General features: G+C 42.9%; 1 protein-coding gene across 4 annotated transcripts in view; it reads right to left on the bottom strand.

Moving 5' to 3' along the window:
* Positions 1-15,843: 15,843 nt before the first annotated feature.
* Positions 15,844-19,735, bottom strand: part of CHCHD3 (coiled-coil-helix-coiled-coil-helix domain containing 3) — a 272,857-nt gene continuing 268,965 nt past the window's right edge. For 3 of the 4 annotated variants that reach the window (XM_042468793.1, XM_042468795.1, XM_042468796.1), the window contains one exon: positions 15,844-16,499. In XM_042468793.1, the coding sequence (XP_042324727.1) occupies positions 16,476-16,499 (24 nt within the window). In that variant the 3' untranslated portion in view covers positions 15,844-16,475. Of the gene's footprint in view, positions 16,500-19,016; positions 19,087-19,735 lie in introns of all 4 variants that reach the window. The other variant, XM_042468794.1, reaches the window with a different exon arrangement.

Genomic DNA, 19,735 nt, shown 5'->3' with positions numbered 1-19,735 from the left:
CACCTTAGGGCTGCCATAAGTCGGAAATGCCAAATCACTAATACGGGATTCCAACTAGCTTTCAAAGACATTGAGGTCTGACTGGTTTTCCCAAATCTGTACAGGTTCATGGTTTTAATATGTTTACATGGCTTTCAGACTATTGAAGTTGTTCGTAAAGTTTTAAAATTATTCTTTATTATTTAAAATTGGTATTTATCTATATACTGGCCTGGGATCTTGTGCTCCAGGGTGGAGCACACATGCAGAGAGAGAGAGAGAGAGAGAGAGACAGACAGACAGACAGACAGATAAAGACTTTGTAAAAAAAACTGTCTCAACCCTCAGACTTTCGGCAAATGCGTTTCCATGGAAACACTTTGTTAAACCGTCTACTTTTCCTTGCCTTTTCTGGAAAGCTAGGAAATACCTGGAAAGGACCTGGAAGCAAGAGCAGACCTCCTCCACTGACGTTGTTGGACTACAACTCCCATCAGCCCCAGGCATCAGCAGCCATGGTGAAGGGTGCCGGGTGCTGCAGTCCAATAACAGTTGGGATTGGTGGGATGCTCCCACTTTCTAAATGCATGCAGAATTCTTCTTTTCCCTTCCCTTCCTGAAGAAGATGGACCAGTCTTGATTATTAGTAGGCAAAGGGATTTTTGAGACTAACTGTGTGAAAGACGTTGTAGCTTGAGCTTTTGTAGACTTGATCTACTTCCTCAGATGCATGGAGCGAACGGGTGCCTGAAAAGCAGCTTTATCATCAGATTGTATAAATAGCCATAGAAATGCAAAACTTGTGGGTACGATGATGGAGTGTCAAGTTCAGTTTTAATGCTGGTTGCTGAGGGACAAAGGCAGGAGGAAAGATGTTGCCTGAGGCCAGCATGGCATAGTGATTTGAGCGTTGAACTATGACTCTGAAGACCTTGGTTCAATCCCAGCTTTGCCATGAAACCCACTGGAGGACATTGGGCAAGTCACACTGTTTCAACCTCAAACCTGAACAAATCTTGCCAAGAACACCTCATGATATGGCTTCATGGCCTCCAAAAGCCCAAAATGACTTGAAGGCACATAACAACAAATAACAACAAGGCCAGGGTGAGTGAATGACCTTATGAATGGTGGAAGGAGTTTTGGAATTTGGTGTCAGGCAGGAAACCAGAACGGAGATGTGATAAACTGCCCAAGAGTGTCCAGCATTATAGCATGTGTAGTGTGCCAAGAAACCAATGTCTTAGTTAAACCAGCTCTTGGTGGTTCAGAGTTTGTGAATACAGTAGTCTCTCGACTTTGTTTTTTTACCAGAGAGACCACCTCTCTGGGAATCTCTAAGTCCTCCAGCACAACTCTACGATTATCATCTGCCCAAGTTTGACCATAGACTCATGCTGAAGGACCTAGAAATGCCTACAGAAGTGTCTTCTCTAGTAATCTCTAGCTCTTCCAGCACAAATCTATGGTCAATTTCCAGAAGAATCTCTCTGGATGGCCTAGGGATTCCTAGAGAGAAGACTCAAATCCTCAACTGTTATTTTATTATGCTTGTATTGGCATGTTTTTTATATTATCTGCTGTTTAATCCTATTTTATGGTTTGGAGTTATGTTTTTATGATTGGGGGGTGGGCTGGGTTTGGGGATTTTTCTTTTTTAAGTGTAATTTTAACTGTATGCTGTGTTATTTTATACTGTTGTAATCCACTTTGATTCCTTGAGAAAAAGCGGAATATAAATATATTATTGTTGTTGTTGTTGTTGTTATGCCAAATGCCGGCCTGGGGGCTTGCGTCATGGATGCCACGCTCCAACTCTGCCCCCAGGCCAGCCTTAATGGTCAGTTTGCATTGTCCCCAAGTCTACAAAAGTTTATGCTGCAACTTCTTTTGCACATTTAGTCTCAACGGTGCTACAAGATCCCTTTGCATACTGATGTTCCAGACTGACAACAGCAATGTCTCTGTGTTAATTATGCACAAGTTATTTTGTGAATAAAGCTCATTTTATATCTCTTATGAGGAAGACTAAATTTGGTTTCTTGCTAGATACTGTGTGGGGGACAGGAAGGGCTGGGAGACTGTTCAGACTTCTGCCCAGAGTATTAGAAATTCTGCTTGAAAGAGATAATTCAACTTCATATATATTCCCAAAAGGAGGTCCAGCAGTCATTTCTTTTTTCCCAAGGAAGAGGAGAATTGGGAGCATCTATCATCATCATCATCATCATCATCATCATCATCATCATCATCATTTCTTCCATACTTTTATACTGGGTCAGTGAATCACAGAATCATAGAGTTGGAAGAGACCACAAGGGCCATCCAGTCCAACCCCCCTGCCATGCAGGAACTCCCAATCAAAGCATCCCCAACAGATGGTTATCCAGCCTCTGTTTAAAGACCTCCAAGGTGGGAGACTCCACTACACTCCAAGGAAGGAGTTTGTTCCACTGTTGAACAGCCCTTACTGTCAGGAAGTTCCTCCTAATGTTGAGCTGGAATCTCTTTTCCTGGAGCTTGCATCCATTGTTCCAGGTCCTGTTCTCTGGAGCAGCAGAAAACAAGCTTGTTCTCTCCTGAGTATGACATCCCTTCAAATATTTAACAAGGGCTATCATATCACCTCTTAACCTTCTCTTCTCCAGGCTAAACATCCCCAACTCCCTAAGTCGTTCCTCATAGGACATGGTTCCCAGACCCTTCACCATTTTAGTTTGTGTACATTCAACTATCAGAAAGCAAAGGTGTCACTGCCTCAGCCACTAGTGAAAGGTTTGGTTTCTGGAAAAATTTTGGATTTGCCAGTCTGCTGATGCTCTGGGACTCTACACAGCCACAATCGAATGCCATATTAAACATCACAGAATTCACTAGATTTCTATTCCTCATTGCAGCACAGGATGCAATACAGGAACAAGAATTCCTTATCTGGAATTCCAAAATAATCCAAAAATGAAAATGTTTTTCATGGGTGACGAAGATAGTGACAGTTTTGCTTTCTGGTGGCTGAATGTACATCAATTGTGGGTGCACCTGCACTGGAGAAACAATGCAGTTTGACACCATTTTAAGTGCTGCAGCTCGATGCTATGGAATCCTGGGATTTGTAGTTTTACAGGGTCTTTGGCCTTCTCTGCCAAACCATGCTGGGGCCTCTTTGGCAAGCCTTGAACAAGAAAGGAGTTAATCTCAGGATCTGCTTGGCGCTGCAGCAGGCAGAGCGTTCAAAGCCTTTACACAGCAGTCACTGACTTGAAAGAGAATCAAACTAATTACCTTATAATTACCAAAACTAATTGACTCGCTAATTACCAGGGATCTGAGAAGCAGGCTTTCTTTTCTGCTAGCGTTCCACCCGACAGGTTACTGAGACCCTTCGGAGTGGAGGGTTGCTCTTCCCACCCACCAAACTTGCCATTTTCCTTTGGCTGCCCACATTCGCTTGACCTAAGATGCCTCCCTCCATCACTCCAGTGACAAAATACAAAAGTCCCAAGATGGGGAAGAGAAGAACATGACACATTCTGTAATGCTAGTATAATATATTTCTGCTTTTGGATTTTTAACCCTATCATTACAGCTTGGATTGGAGGGAGGGTCCAAGCCCTTTTGTGTTTTATATACTAGTAAGTTTGTGTTTATTGTATTGTTGTGTTGCGTGGCTTCAAGTCATTTCCAACTTATGGTGACCCTAAGGCCAACCTATGATGGTTTTTCTTGTCAAGATGTATTTAGAGGAGGTTTGCCATTGTGTTCCTCTGCGGGTAAGAGAGTATGGGTTTCACGAATGAGCTGGGAATTGAACCCTCTCTCCAAAGTTGTAGTCCAACACTTAAATCCTTATGCCACACTGGCTGGTTTATTGTAGTTTCAGTTTTATATATGTACAAGTTGAGTCTTCCCTATCCTGGATTCTGAAATCCAAAATAGAATCATAGAGTTGGCTGAGACAGTGACACCTTTGCTTTCTGGTGGTTCAATGTACACAAACCTTCTTTCATGCACCAAATTATTTCAAGTATTGTGTATAAAATTATCTTCAGGGTACAAAGTGTATACAAAACATAAATTAGCTTCATGTTTAGACTGGGGTTCCATCTCCAAGATATCTCATTACGGATATATATGGACTTCTGGTCCCAAGTGTAACTTGTATGTATTTATACCAGGGGTAGGCAACCCTTTTGAGCCGGGGGCCGGGTTGCTGTCCCTCAGACAACTGGGGGGCCGAAGCCAAAAAAATAATTAATTAAATCGTTTTTTAAAAATTAAATAAATAAATAAACTGAGACAAATGTAGGACAAACTTTTCAAATGGAGGCACTTTTAAAATAAAAAATGGAGGACATGCGAAAAAATTTGCTGATATTAAAAAAAAGTTAAGATAAATGCATGTTTCTGAGGTTTCTATAGACAATTGCCCCACCATGCCCCTCGCGCGAGATGCCAAAGGCCCCAGCAGCAATCGGCAGCAGGACCAGGCTGGGGCCGGTCCCAAAGCCTCACTGGGCCGCATCCGGCCCGCGGGCCGCAGGTTGCCTACCCTTGATTTATACCTTTTTCCTTTATTTCTTTTTCCTTTCTTCTTTTGGTGTTGAATTAGACTGCCTATATCAAAACTAATAAATATTTATATTTAAAAAAGCCCCACCTCCGCACAGGGCAGTGGTTAAATGCCAATCCTGAAGCCACAAGGTTGTGAGTTCGAACCCAGGTCTCCAAGGTCAGCCTTCCATCCTTTTGTAGGTCGCTAAAATGAGTGCCCAGCTTGTTGGGGGCAATTGGCTAACAGACTGTAAGCTGCTTAGAGAGTGCTGTCACTGGTAAGCAGTATAGAATTGAAATGCTATTGCTATTACCTGTCCTTAAATCAGGAAATCGAAAGTTTCTTGATTAGAGTCTTTTCCTAATACAAAGGTGTGCCAGGTTGATGCTGGTATACGTAGGCACCTTCAGTGTGCTGCCCAGATCTCTTTTTTTGCATCTGGTCGATTATCTTTGCTTGAATTATCCCCATCAGCACATTTAGCACACATTGGCTAGCATCCTGTTGAGCAGTGACAAATGCACAAGGTAGATTTATGCATTTGTCATTGTTTGATGTTCATGTTCACAATTGCAGTACTATTGCCATGGTCACAAAGACACCCCTTTAGTCCTCTTGGCTTCCAGGGAGAGTTCTGGCTTGATCTGTTCTGGGACCAATTTGCTCATAGTATCCTCCGCACTCTTCTCCAGCGCCACATCTCAAATTCATTGATTTTCTTCTTATTTTCTTTCTTCACTATCCATTTCTCACATCTATACATGGTGATGGGGAATATGATGGCTTGGACAATTCTAACTTTATTACTCAGTTATATATCTTTAAAAGGGATATATAAGTTATATATCTTTACTCTTTATACTCAGTTATACTCTGTAGGATTTTGTCTAGTTCTATCATCACTGTCTATCCCATTCCTATGTAGAGAGATCTTGGAGAGCCTTTAAGACTAACTGAAAGAAAGAAATTGGCAGCATGATCTTTCGTAGACTTCTGTCTGTTTCCTCTGATGCTCCCATGCATCTGCAGAAGTAGACTTAAGTCTAGGAAAGCTCATGCTACCAACTTATTTCTTTCAGTTAGTCTCAGAAGTGCTACAAGATCTCTCTACATACTGATTCTGCAGGATAACATTCCTATATCTTCGACTTTCCTATTCCTAATCTTCTGATTTCTTGACTGCAGTCTCTGTTCTGGTCAAAGTTTGGTCCAAGGTATGGGAAATCTTTTACTATTTTGATTTCCTTGTTGTCTAGGTAGAATTTGTGTAGATTCTCTGTGGTCAATATTTTTGTTTTCTTTATGTTCAGCAACAAGCCTGCTTTTGCACTTTCTTCCTTGAGCTTCCTTAGTAGTTGTTCCAGGTCTATGGTGTTTTCCACTAGTAGTATGGCATCACCTGCATATCTGAGATTGTTGATGATCCAGCCTGCAGCCACACTGCATAAGAGAGGTTTGCTCTAATGGTGACTGAAATGTAGTGTGACACAATTTACATTTCTCTCCTGCCAGGGATCTGCAGTGTAACAATCCTAGACAGGATCCCATTCCAGCTCCTCGTTGCTACAGATTGTTGGTGGGAGGAGCATACCTTTAAAAGTTATGTAAGTTGTCTGTGGTCATTATTTTTATGTTCTTAATATTTACCTGTAACCTCGCTTTTGCTCTTCTTCCTTGACTTTCCCCCACAGTCATTCCAAATCGTTGCTATTTTCTGCTAGTTATATGGAGTCGTCTGCATCTCTTTAAATAGCTGATGTTGTTTCCTCCACTTTTCACACCTCCTTCCCCTGAGTCTAATCCAGTTTTCTGTATGATATATTCAGCATATAAATTAAACAGAAAGGGCAATAAAAATGCAACCTTAGCTGACCCTCTTTGCCAATTGGAAACTATAATGTTTCTCCATATTATGTCCTGACTGTGACCTCATCTCCGGAGTACAGGTTACCTATCAGGACTCTCATAGAGAATCGTAAAATCACAGAGTTGGAAGAGACCCCTTGGCCACCCAGTCCAGCCCCATTCTGCCATGCAGGAGTATACAATCCAAGTGTTCGCTCTAGGAATCTCTCGGTCCTTCAGTGCGACTTTTGGTGGACATTGACTATAGAGTTGCGCTGGAAGACCTAGATATCCTTAGAGAGAACATATTAATCAAATCTATGAATAATCAAATCTGCGAGAGTAAAATCCACAAATGTGGATGGATGACTGGAATTATTTGAATGTGTTTTAAGAGTAATAAGACCTCTGGTCCTCCTGGCATCTCCTGATGGGAGATTCTTCTTGAAGTACAGAGGGAATGAGAGAAGTGGATCTTTCCACATCTGGCCCTTCAGCTGTCAAGGCTTTCCCTTTCAGAGGTGACATTTTATTCCACCAGATGGGATTCCCAGTTGGAGAGAGAATGACTTTGCTTTTCCTCAACCGTAAGACTGAAGACCCTTTAGCAGGGACAGAGCAGCAGACCTCTGCGCTCATCAGCAATTCCGCTGGAATATTAAAGATAGTATGCAAATATCTTTTTATTTTTTAATTTGAATCAGAGGTTACCTTCAAAAGGTTTTTTTCCCCCCTCCTTTTTAAAAAGTGCTATCTTTGCAAGGTTATTAAAAATCGCACACGATTCTCTGGAGAGATGAGGCCAAGAGGAGAATGCAGCAGTGTAAAAGCTAATATTGAATATATATATATATATATATATATATAGCCCAAAGCGAACAGGTTGAAGCTTGTGTTCTCCTCCTTTGAATCTCATTAGCCTGGGTCCAGCTTGCCGAATTGAGTGGCTCTCACCGCGATTGCTATGAAGTACCATCGGGTGGAGAAGGTGTGACTCTTCCCTGAGTGTTGGACTTTTGAGCTGTGTCCTTTATCTGTGAACCCTGCAGGACCATTAGCCCCAGTCAAGTATGCTAATCCCCAAAATAGTCTTATGAAAGATCAAGTGGCCAGCAAGGCCTTTTGTATAATTAACTGTTCAATGGTGTTTATTATGTAATGACTAGAGGTAGAGAGCAACTGACAAGACATGGTAGGGTTTGGTGCCTTGGAATGGGCTGCAGTGGAAAAAAAAGGGGTGTCTCCTGGAATTTTTGAACTGGACTGAATTGGGGGGGGGGCGGTCATAGAATAATGAAATCATACAGTTGAAAGAGACCCCAAGGGACATGCAGTGCAATCCCATTCTGCCATGCAGGAAGACACAATCAAAGCACTCCCAACAGATGGATATCTAGCCTCTGTTTGAAAACCTCCAAGAGAAGGAGACGTGACCACACTCCAAAGAAGCATGTTCCACTGTTGAACAGCTCTCACCATCAAGTTCTTCCTAATGTTGATGTGGAATCTTTTTTCCTAGTTTGAATCCATTGCTTCAGGCCTAAGTCCCTTGAGCAGCAGAAAACAAACTTGTTCCATCCTTGATAAGACACCCCTTCAAATATCTAAACAGGGTTATCGTGCCATCTCTCACCCTTCTCTTCTCCAGGCTAAACAAATTCAGCTCCTCATAGGACTTGATGGTTTCCAGACCATACATCTTTTTTTGTCACCCTCCTCTGGACATCTTGTCAATATCCTTCTTGACACAATATTCCAGGTAATGTCTGACCAAAGCTTGATCTAGATATTACACAGCTATTGATGCAGCCTAGGATTGTACTGGCTTTCTTAGCTGCTGCATCACATACTAAGACTCCCAGATTCCTTTCACATGTACTGTTGTGAAGCCAGGTGTCCCCCATCCTATCTCTGAGCCTTTCTTTTCTTTTTGCCCAAGTGTAGTACCTTACATTTTTCACTGTTGAAATTCATTTTGTTAAGTCTTGGCCCAACTCTCTAACCTTTTAAGGACATTTTGAATTCTGATCCTGTCCTCTGGGGTATTAGCTACCCCTCTTAATATAGTTTCACCCCAAATTTGATAAGCATGCAATCTATTTCTTCATCCATGTCACTGATAAAGATGTTATAGAATCATAGTGTTGGAAGAGACCACAAGGGCCATCCAGTCTCTTCTCATAAGGTATGGTTTCCAGACCCTTCACCATTTTAGTTGCCCTCCTTTGGACATGCTCCAGTTTCTCCACATCTTTTTTGAATTGTGGTGCCCAGATCTGGACACAATATTCCAGGTGAGGCCTGACCAAAGCAGAATACAGTGGCACTATTATCTCCCTTGATCTAGAGACTATACTTCTATTGATGCAGCCTAGAATCATATTGGCCTTTTTAGCTGCCACATCACACTGTTGACTCATGTTCAACATGTGATCTACTTGGACTCCTAGATCCCTTTCACATGTAGTCTCCTTGAGCTAACTGTCCCCCATCCTATATCTATGTATTTTATTTTTCTGCCCTATGTGCAGTACTTTACATTTCTCTGTGTTGAATTGCATTTTGTTATCTTTGGTTCAACTTTCTAATGTTGAATAGCACTGCCCCGTGGACAGAACCCTATGACATCCCACTGGTCGCTTCTGTCCAGGATGGAGCCATTTGTGAGCACCTTTGGGTCCAGCCAGTCAACCAATTACCAATCCACCTAACAGTAGTAACAGTCACTACGGAGGTGCTGTGGCCTTAGGCTGCATTAAAGACCAGCATTGTAGTAGTGTAAGGGTCCCTTATGCAGAACTCTGCTATGGTTCTTCTGTCACTACCCACAAGACTCCCCATTGCTCTCTGACAGGTGTCCCATGGCCATTCTGTTGCCAGTGGAGAGTTGGAGAGATTGGAGGGAAATCTGGCTACCTTCCAATAACCATAGAAAGACAGAGTTGAAAGAGATCACAAGGCGCATTAAGTCCAACTCCACCATGCAGGGATACACAATCAAAGCCCTTCCTGTAACAGAAGACCATCCAGCCTCTGTTTGAACATCTCTCTGTACTTTTGGGCACCAAAGGCATAGATAAGCAGATAAGAAATTGAAACACTTGGGAATGAATAAAGAGAGACAGATGTGTCAGCCTGGAATATCAATATGCAGATCTTTTAACACTTTTGAGACTGCCTGTGCAAAAGAAGTTGTAGCATAAACTTTCATATACTTTGTCTGCTTCCTCAGATGCACAGAGTATTAGAGGAAGAATGGGAAAGAATAGTTCACTTTTCTGACAAATTCCTTTCCTCTTATTTTGCAACCCCAATGGGCTACCTTCTGCCTCTTAATCTTCTTTTTGTTTTCCGCAAAGCCATCCATTTCTTGCCAGGAGAACAGCTCTGCCAATGTCTCTGCTCTCTCTTATGATGAAGAATGATATAGGAGAATTTGCAAGCTAGCCGATTTGTAAACACTCCATCAAGTCCCCATGCAAACATCTCTTTTTGTGCGCCTGTTGTTTCTCCATGTGTGCCAAGTTTAACATACCCGGGGGCAAAATTCTTCTTTCCTGGAATCATAGTAGCATCTTTCACACTACAGAACCCACCTCCAATTTTTGCACCATTTAAAACACACACACACACACAATACCATCAATTAAACTGTAATCACCAAGCACCTCAGTAATTAATGGAAGAGAGTTATGGAAAGCTCTCCTGAATACAAATGAGATCTGCAGGTGTGCACAGAACCATATGCTGCGATGCAGTTCAAAAGTTGCCAATTAGGAAATTAGAACAGGTAAATAAATAAGAGGAGCTTGCAGCTATCTGGCCAGGATTACACTCTCTGTTATTGTAAAGGGAGATACGCTCTAAACCCTGGATTCTTTTTTTTTAAAGGGGGGGGGTTATCAATGAGAAGTAGCATTATATAAACCACCAATATGAAATGAAGTTAATTCACAGAGCCAAGACTATATGAACTGGTCCAAGGGATGTAAGCTGAAAGTTGTGTCAGAAGAAATGCAATACAGGTTATTTCTCCACAAAGGTGAAAATAAGCACCAAGATCCTACAATACAGATGCAGTTACGCATGCATAACTATGTTTTGTCTCCCTACTCAACATCTCAAACCTACCTTAACAGCCAGCAGTTGCGTCAAGTCATGAAGGTCTTTTGACAGTGCCCCCGGATGACATTTGCAGCCCCCTTCTGCCAATGATCTGTGATGTGACTTAAGAGTACATTGTTGTTATTATTATTATTAACCTTTATTTATAAAGCGCTGTAAATATACACAGCACTGTACATACAATCTTTTTAATTGGATGGTTCCCTGCCCTCAGGCTTACAATCTAAAAAGACTCAACACAAAGGGAATGGTGGTGGGGAAGGGGCCTCTCTAGTAGGCTAATACATATAAAATACATAGCAATATTGGAAATGATTCAATAAAACAGGCACCAAAAGAACATCAAATAGCAAGTGACAATTATGCAATGCCTGGGAACGCTTCTCTGAACAGGATGGTCTTCAGCTCCATTTTGAAGCTGGTTAAAGAAGTGATGGCTCTTTTTCGCGGGGGAAGAAGGTTCCAGGAGTGAGGGGCAGCGAGTGAAAAGGGGCAAATCCGAGATGGGGCAAAGGAAATCCTGGGCTGGGACAGCAGACCTTGACTACCAGAACGGAGGGCCCTAGTGGGAAGGTGAGGAGAAAGAAGGTCTGATAAGTAAGGAGGGGCCAGTCCATGGAGGGCTTTGAATGTCGACAGCAGGAGCTTATACTGAATGCGGAAAGGGAGGGGGAGCCAGTGAAGGGATGCCAACACAGGAGAGATATGGTCACAGCAGTGGGCGGATGTGATAATGTGTGCAGCTGAATGCTGGACAGAAATTAAAGGACGGAGGTGAGAAAGAGGAAGCCCAGCCAGGAGGACGTTACAGTAATCAAGTCGTGAGACCACTAGGGCATGGACCAGGATCTTGGCAGTAGAGGCGGAGAGATATGGTCGGATTTTGGCAATATTGTATAAAAAGAATCTACAAGCCTTGGCTGTGGTCTGGATCTGAGGGATACATGACAGAGAAGAATCAAAGATAAAACCAAGACTGCAGGCTTGCTGGACTGGTTGAATAGAACTGTTGTCCACAGAGACAGAAAAGGAGTGTTGAAGGGTGGACTTAGGAGGAAGGACAAGAAGCTCCGTCTTGGACATGTTGAGCTTCAAACGCCGATGGCGCATCCACTGCGAGACAGCTGTGAGACAAGACGAAACTTGCTGTTCAAGCCTTGGAGAAAGGTCAGGGGTGGAAAGATACAACTGGGTGTCATCGGCGTATAGGTGGTAGGAAAAACCAAAAGAGCTAATGAGTTTTCCTAAGGACAGTGTGTAGAGAGAAAACAGAAGGGGACCCAAGACAGAGCCCTGGGGAACTCCAACAGATAAGGGAACAGAGGATGAAGTCTGACCACCTGTGACTACTGCAAAAGATCTGTCTGACAAATAAGATCTAAACCAGTCGAGAACAGAGTCTGAGAACCCAAGGTCAGAAAGTATATCCACTAGAAGACAGTGATCAACGGTGTCAAAGGCTGCAGACAAATCAAGAAGGATGAGAACAGAGTAAAGGCCATTAGCCTTGGCCTGTAAAAGGTCATTGGAGATCTTAGTGAGAGCTGTCTCTGTGGTATGCCTTGGGCAGAAACCAGACTGGAAGGGATCAAGGATGGAGTTGGCTTCAAGAAACTCAAGACAGCGAGAATAAACAACCCGTTCCAAGACCTTAAAAAGAAAGGGAAGAAGAGAAATTGTGTGCCTTCAAGTAGTTTCCAAATTGTGGCAACCCGACGGTGAACCTATTATGGGACTTTCTATGATTTAGAAAAACTGCAGCACAATTTGACGATCCCATTTGGTGCATGTCTACATGGTACCCTTTGGATGATAGAACTGTACTCTCCATCTCATTCCGTAAGGACGTTAATAGCTTCATTCCTCCCACCACCCTGAACTTCTTGTTACTTTGTCAAGGCCAAAATGAGTTTTTATGAGGGGTGCATCCGCACTGCACAATTATTCAGCGGTATAGCCATGTTAGTCTGTAGAATGACTATGTAGAGAGATCTTGTAGCACCTCTGAGGCTAACTGAAAGCAGTTGGAAGCATGAGCTTTTTTAGACTGCTCATGCTGCCAATTTCTTTATTTTAGTTAGTCTCAAAGGTACTACAAGATCTCTCTACATAGTCATTCTACAGACTAACACGGCTACATATTGCACAATTGGAGGGGGGCTGGTAGCTGGTCCCAATTTTGGAACCTAGATCAGGAATGGGTAAAGTGCAACTATTCAGGGCCGTTTTTGTGGCCTTCCAATCCCGCTTTTGGAAGGGGTGGGGGGATCATTTTGTTCAAATTTCTTGCCCCTTTAAACTATTTTAGGCACAGGGGATGTCTAAAGCTAAAGAACTAAGAAGAGAAAGGTCTCCTGTGGAACTAAAATGGTTTGGCTCCCTCCCAAAACACGGCAAATATATCCCTCACATTCCCAGGAGTATAAAAACATTTCATGGAGAGGTGTGTCCCCTCAAGGTTTAATGCAGCCTCAGAGCCACCAAAAGCTGCCCACTCCCAATTTTAGTGGGATTTATTTAAAAAATGCAGAAGACTTTTTATAACAATCCATGGAGTTTATACAGCTGAATTTTTAAATTCTCCAACTGCTTGACCTTGGGCAAGTCACAGAGGGTGGAAATGGTGAAACCCCTCTGGAGAAACTTGCTAAGGAAACCCCATGTTAGCTTGCCTTAGGGTGGTTGCCATAAGTTGGAAATGACTTGAAGGCATGCAACAACAATTTTTGAATTCCGTGACTGGCTTTTCACAATGGACCTGTTTCACATCCCTTTGGTGCTCAATGCAGGAGTGTGATGTTGTGTCATACCTGAAGGAGGCCACCTCAGATGGAGAACAAGAGGAGAGCCAAGATGACAGGACCCAGTTGGAGTCAGAGGAACATGGCAGTCCTGTCATGATAGAGGCAGAGATTGAGCCTGGTCCATCCCAGGCAGAACTGTGGATCAGGAGAAGGCAGAGGCATTTCACCTTGTTCAGCATTATGAATTAAAGCGCTGGGAGCAAAGGACCAGGCAATGCCTTGCTCTGCTTTAAATACAAGATGTTGAGCTAATGAGACCAACTGGATGATTTACCCAGCAGCTATAAATTAGCGCAACTTAGGTCATTCCATTGCTCTCTGGATTTCTGACCTTCAGTACATAACTTTGGACTACTCTTTCTAGCAGCTCCCTTCTCAGCTTTGGACTCTGCTCAGGACTGCTTTTTTCCCCATTGAACCTTGGATGGTGCACTTTTGCTTGTAACCCCCTGTAAGCCTTGGAACTGGTCTGGTTTTCCCCTACCAGTTCCTTTTGGCTGTAGGTGTGTTCACCTGGGCACTTGCCAACCTTAAACAGAACATGGGTAATACGCACAGCCCCAGGCAGCTCTTTACACCCAAGCCTCAGATGTTAAGGGTCCCACTTCAAACTCACAATCTTCTAATATAGTCGCATTAAGCTCTATTCAGCCATGATGAATTCTCCCTCATCTCCCTTCCCATTGCTTTTCTTGTGTAGAGAACAACTAAATCTGAATAGGGCAGTGTCTGCTATGGGTGAAGGTTCTCCCTGCAAGTGTGAACCCCCAAAATGCAAGGTTCCAAATTATGTGGAAAGCTGGGTTATATTGGGGTGGTGGTGGTAGTGGGGACTTTGCCTCTCCCACCCAAGAATTGTGCATTTCTTTTCAATTCCACATTTCTAGCATTGCAAAGAATGAGACTGAAAACTGTCTGCACCTAGAACTCTTGTGTTTGCTGTGCTCACATGCCCTTGGTCACTTTCACTGCCCCTTTTCTTTGGATGTCTAAACTCAATATCTAAGAGCTCCACTAAAGTTTTAAATGACTGCAGTGCTACACATTTGAAGATTGTCGGAAATTCCAGTGGAAGACAATACAACAAATGAACAATTTGTACCAGTATACTCGCAGCTATTGTTTTTGCCCCTCTTCACCATCAGTACACCTCTGCTGGAGAGCCTCCATGTGCAGTGGAAGCACTCCCGCTCAGCTTCATTGTTGTCAGTGTTAGGCAAGTGACATAACTGGAGATGGAGGCTGGGGTAGCAAACTCTTTCTTTGTTGAGACCGCCTGCTTCCATCACAACTGAATACGGTTTAAGAGACTCATTTATGTGTCTGCATATGAGAAGTAACACTAGTGAGAGGGCACAAACAGAATAAAGATGTCTTTGTTTTAAGAGGTAATCCTAAACTGTCATCTCTGCTCAGCTTCAAGGGTCTAAAAAATGGGATTGCCAGGAAGGCACTGGATGCCTAGTGCAGAATTTCATTACGAAGGGAATTATTGGCAAAACTTAGAGCGACCCAAAAGAGTTAAGGATGTTGACTGGGCTAGATAGTGACTTCTTGATAAATAAAATGGGGCATCATCATAGCCCTGCCTGAATGCTTATGTGACAGTTCAGAGAGGTATTTCTAAGGGTAGTTATAAACAGCAAATTCCTGCATGCTTTCCAATTGAAAGGTCCAGTCGTGTACTTAAGTATTTCTTCCTGTGCATACAATTGGACTGTAAGAATGCCCACTTTTGTATGTTTCTAATTGTACTTTTTAAAACTTTGTAAGCTGCTTTGTGTCCCAGTTTTGGGGGAAAGCAGGAAATAAATAAATAAATAAAGTTGTTGTTAAACGTCTCAGTTCTCTTTTTGTACAGATTTCCGCAAGAGTTGGGCCACTGCCAAGGAGACTCTGCTTCAGGGTCATAATTTGATTATGATGACAGGTGACAACAGAAGCCAGAATGAGGCTTTTCATGAAGCCCATTGAACTCGTAAGAAAATGAATTTAGGATCATGGTGCAGAAATCTGAGTATGTCTTTTAAAAGGTACAATTGAGTTCCCTTTATCTGGAATTCCAAAATCTGAAATATTCGAAAAACCAAACCATCTTTCATGGGTGGGTAGACTAGTGACACCTTTTCTTTCTGATGGTTCAGTGTTCACAAACTGTGTTTCATGCACAAAATTATTAAAAACATTGCAAAAAATCCCCTTCAGGCTACATGTATAAAGTGTATACAAACATGAATAAATTTTGTGTTTAGAATTGGGGCCCATCTCCAAGATAATCTCATTATATGTGTTTATGCAAATTTCAAAATCCTAAAAAATCCCAAACCCCCAACACTTCCAGTCCCAAGCATTTCAGATAAAGCATACTCAATCTGTAATTAATTTTGCAAGTTGGATCTAGAGGTGATAAAACTGGCCTGAAACTGAAGGGAACAACCCAATAAGCAGCCCAATATTTCAATGGGGCTCATGTAGGAATGCCTCCTGACAGAACCTACTCTTCCTTTTGCAGAACACATCATGCCAGGCAGAGACCTCCCATTCATAAAATGTGTTTTATTACTCATACCAAGAGAACATCATTGTCAGTATTTGACGATAGCTCATCACTATCACAGGTTACCATTACAATGCAATCAAACACCTTATTAGAATTATAATTTGCAATCAATGAACTCCCATGCAGTGGAGATTTTCAAAACATGATTCCAGCAGAGGAGGTGGAAGACAGATGACCCTTTCTGCAACATAATTCTGGCAATAAATTAAACCAACATCCTCATGATTATGCAAAGGAAAACAAAGTATTTGGAAGAACACAGCAGGCAGCCAAGGCAAACTCTGAAAAGCAGCTGGCAGCATGGCAAACATCTGAATCAGATATCTTAGCCCCTCTTAAGGTCAGTGGAAGTTCTGGGCCTTGCCTTCCTTCAATCACCGGTAAGTCAGTTTTACTAGCTGCCCTGGGATGTGCAATTTCTACTGTAGGAAGATACAGGTCTTGGCCACGTTGATTGAGCCGAGATGTCCACCAGTCTTGATTTGGCCCTTCTGGATTTGCTCGCTTTCTCTGTCTGCCCTGGAAATGGGCTGTCAGGTAGCTCTTGAATGAAACACCCCGTTCTGCTGCTGGAATTGGAGTTGATCGATTGACACTTGATGTAGAGCGGGCTTTATCCTCCACGGCCAGCCATGCTCTGCAGGAGAAAGGAAAGCAGGAAAACAACAACTATGAAGCAGATCTGCATGTCAGAAAACACAGAAAGAAAGGAACTACAAAGCTATCACTATCACTCCTAAAAGCAGGACCATCATCCACGAGAAGATCCCCCTACTTCTGACTCAATTCACACAAACTAGGCTCAATGCTGCACCAAAAGCAGGAAGGTGTCTGCAGGGGGGAAAGGAGATTTGGATGGTTCAAATCAAAATAATGTGTTAATAATATGCAGACGGTTTTCTACCCCACAAGATTCCAAATACAGAAAATACCAGCCACAAAATGCTGCCCTTTGTGGACCTCCTCTCAGCACCACCATACCTATGTATCCTGCATGCTGGTTAATTATTCATTTTTAATTAATTGGTTTTTTAAAATTCCCACCCAATATCCAAAGGTCTCAGGGTGTTGTACATTAAAATCAGTTAAGAACAGTTAAAACAATATGACTATTATTAAAAGACTAAAAACGTAATGCACCAGATCCTCTCTGACCTTGGAAGCTAAGCAGGGTCAGGCCTGCTTAGTACTTGGATGGGAGACTATCAATGAATATTTAGGCTTTATTTCAGAGGAAGGAACTAGCAAAACCACCTCCTGAGTATTCCTTGCAAAAGAAAACCCTAGGAAATTCATAGGGTCGCCATAAGTTGACACGTGAAAATATACACATACACACACAAAAACATATTAAACCCTAGCCAGATTTAAAAACAAGACAATTTAAAAGCAAATTAAAACAATGTAAAATAAAGTAAATTGCAACACATTTGCAAATTGCCCTCCTGCGGTTTTAATAAAAAGCCATGTTTTACTTGGCATTGGAATGACATCAGTGTCAGCACCAAGTGGGTCTCCAAGGGGAGGGTATTCCGTTAGCAGGGTGCCATAGCTAAGAAGGCCCTATGCCAATGACCTTACACATTTATGCCCCCACCGGTGGGACATAGAGGAGGGCCCTTCCAACAGATCTCAATTCTTAGGCAGGCAGAGTTAGGAGGTAGCCCCTGTATTAAGGCTTCAGGAAGCAAGTCAAAAGAGCCATTCACTTTGGCTCTCTCTGCATGAGGAATGGCTTTGAATTCTAGCTTCCTCAACAAGACCCTTTCACTCCTAATGGCTTTCTAGAAGCAATAGACAAACAAAAAATGACTGGGCTCCAAATCATAGAATCGTAGAGTTGGAAGAGACCGCAATGGCCATCCAGTCCAACCCCCTTCTGCCATGCAGGAAATCCAAATCAAAGCATCCCTGACAGATGGCCATCCAGCCTCTGTTTAAAGACCTCCAAGGAAGGAGACTCTATCACCCTCCGAGGGAGTGCATTCCACTGTCGAACAGCCCTTACTGTCAGGAAGGTCCTCCTAATGTTCAGGTGGAATCTCTTTTCTTGTAACTTGCATCCATTGTTCCGGGTCCTGTTCTCTGGAGCAGCAGAAAACAAGCTTGCTCCCTCCTCAATATGACATCCTTTCAAATATTTAAACAGGGCTATCATATCACCTCTTAACCTTCTCTTCTCCAGGCTAAACATCCCCAGTTCCTTGGGTAGAAATAGTCTTAGTACGATCTATTCAGAGCTTGAGAAGATTACTTTTTTGGACTACAACTTGCAGAATCCTCCAACCAGCCATTGGCCAATACTAGCTGGATACTCTGTACGTTGCAGTCCATTTTTGCAGAACCACTCTGGTTCTGCTCTCCTTACCTGCCTGAAGGTCCTTCCACAGTGCCTCTGAACTATCCTCCCACCTTTCAAACCTTTTTGGAAAAAAGCATTTCCAGGACCCCTTAAACTCATTCCTCCTGCCCCTCTGTTTGTGACTCTTTCAACTCCCTTTCCCTTACAGTCTCTTCCATTGCTGAAAAGTAGATTGTATGCTCCCAGGGGCAGGTATCTTCCTCTTTTGAGGGGAAGGGTTCTATGACTCTGTAACAGGCAATATTGCAGCAGCCCAAATAACCTTACCATCTGCATGAAAATCAACACCTGCCACTCAATCTTGTAAAACAGCACAGCTCAGCAGAACGGCACCAAGTGCTGATGCGTGGAGACTCAACATGCCCCCCTTGGCAAACGCAGCAGACAAAAACTGCTCACGCCTCTGATCGGAAGCTCCTGGCTGAGTTGCATTTGTCCAATCTTTGCTTTCTACTAAGGGCTCCTTCTTTTGCCAGAGGAGCCACTGTATGGTCAATAGTAAGCCAGAAGTGCTTGACAGCCAAAGGGATGGGTATCAGTCTCCACAAACCAGTATCTCAGATCTTAGATCAGGAGCGACTGACCACCAAAGGGATGAGTCTAGGGGTAATATAAGTCTCCCCAAACTAGCGTCCCACCTATTAGGGCACAAGTGATTGACCACCAAGGGGATGGGTGAAGGGGTAATATAGGTCTCCCCAAACTAGTGTCGCACCTATTAAGTTAGAAGTGATTGACCCCCAAAGGGATGGGTGTAGGGGTAATATCAGTGTCCCCAAACCAGCATCTCACCTCTCAGAAACTGTGTTGGCAGCTGGGAGAAGAGTAACAGTGTGGACTCCTACCAGGTCCTGGTGGCACTCTACAAGTAAAGAAGCTACAATGCAACAGTCTATTTTTGAACATGCTCATATAATGGATAGAATCCTCTTGGTGTCATTCACCTCTGTAATTTCTCTTACACATATAATTATACTTTTTTGGCCATTGTGCAATGGAGGTATGCAGTTTACAACTGGATAAAGAGAGTCCCATAACTGTAGCCATTGAAATCAGCGATTCCCAAACTCTGGTACTCCAGATGTTTTGGACTTCAACTCCCAGAATCCTCAACCATCCTAACCAATAGATTCTGGGAACTGAAGTCCAAAACACCAGAAAGGCCAGAGTTTAGGGACCACTGATCTAAATCCTATTCTTAGTCCCAAATAGAATAAATCCACTGAATCAATGAGATTGACTCACATTTCAACAACTGATTCAATGGGTCTACTCTAGTTGAAATGAACCAACAGGATGCCAGCCATGCAGTTGCACATTCTTGGATGGTGCAGAACTAGTCACCAGTTCTGTCCTTGTACTGCTTTATTCACTGGGATTGCAGAAGAAGCTGTGGTGTCTGTCTCTTTGCACAAGGGGGCAAGAGGCAGCCATGATGACAGATATACCACTAGCTATGTAACACTGGTATTCAAAAGAAGAGACATGCAGCACAACCACTGTGTCGCCCA

This window comes from Sceloporus undulatus, chromosome 5 (genome assembly GCF_019175285.1).
Source record: "Sceloporus undulatus isolate JIND9_A2432 ecotype Alabama chromosome 5, SceUnd_v1.1, whole genome shotgun sequence".
NCBI classification, from domain to species: domain Eukaryota; kingdom Metazoa; phylum Chordata; class Lepidosauria; order Squamata; family Phrynosomatidae; genus Sceloporus; species Sceloporus undulatus.
The sequence above is the reverse complement of the archived record's forward strand: the minus strand, read 5'-3'. Positions and strand labels throughout refer to the sequence as shown.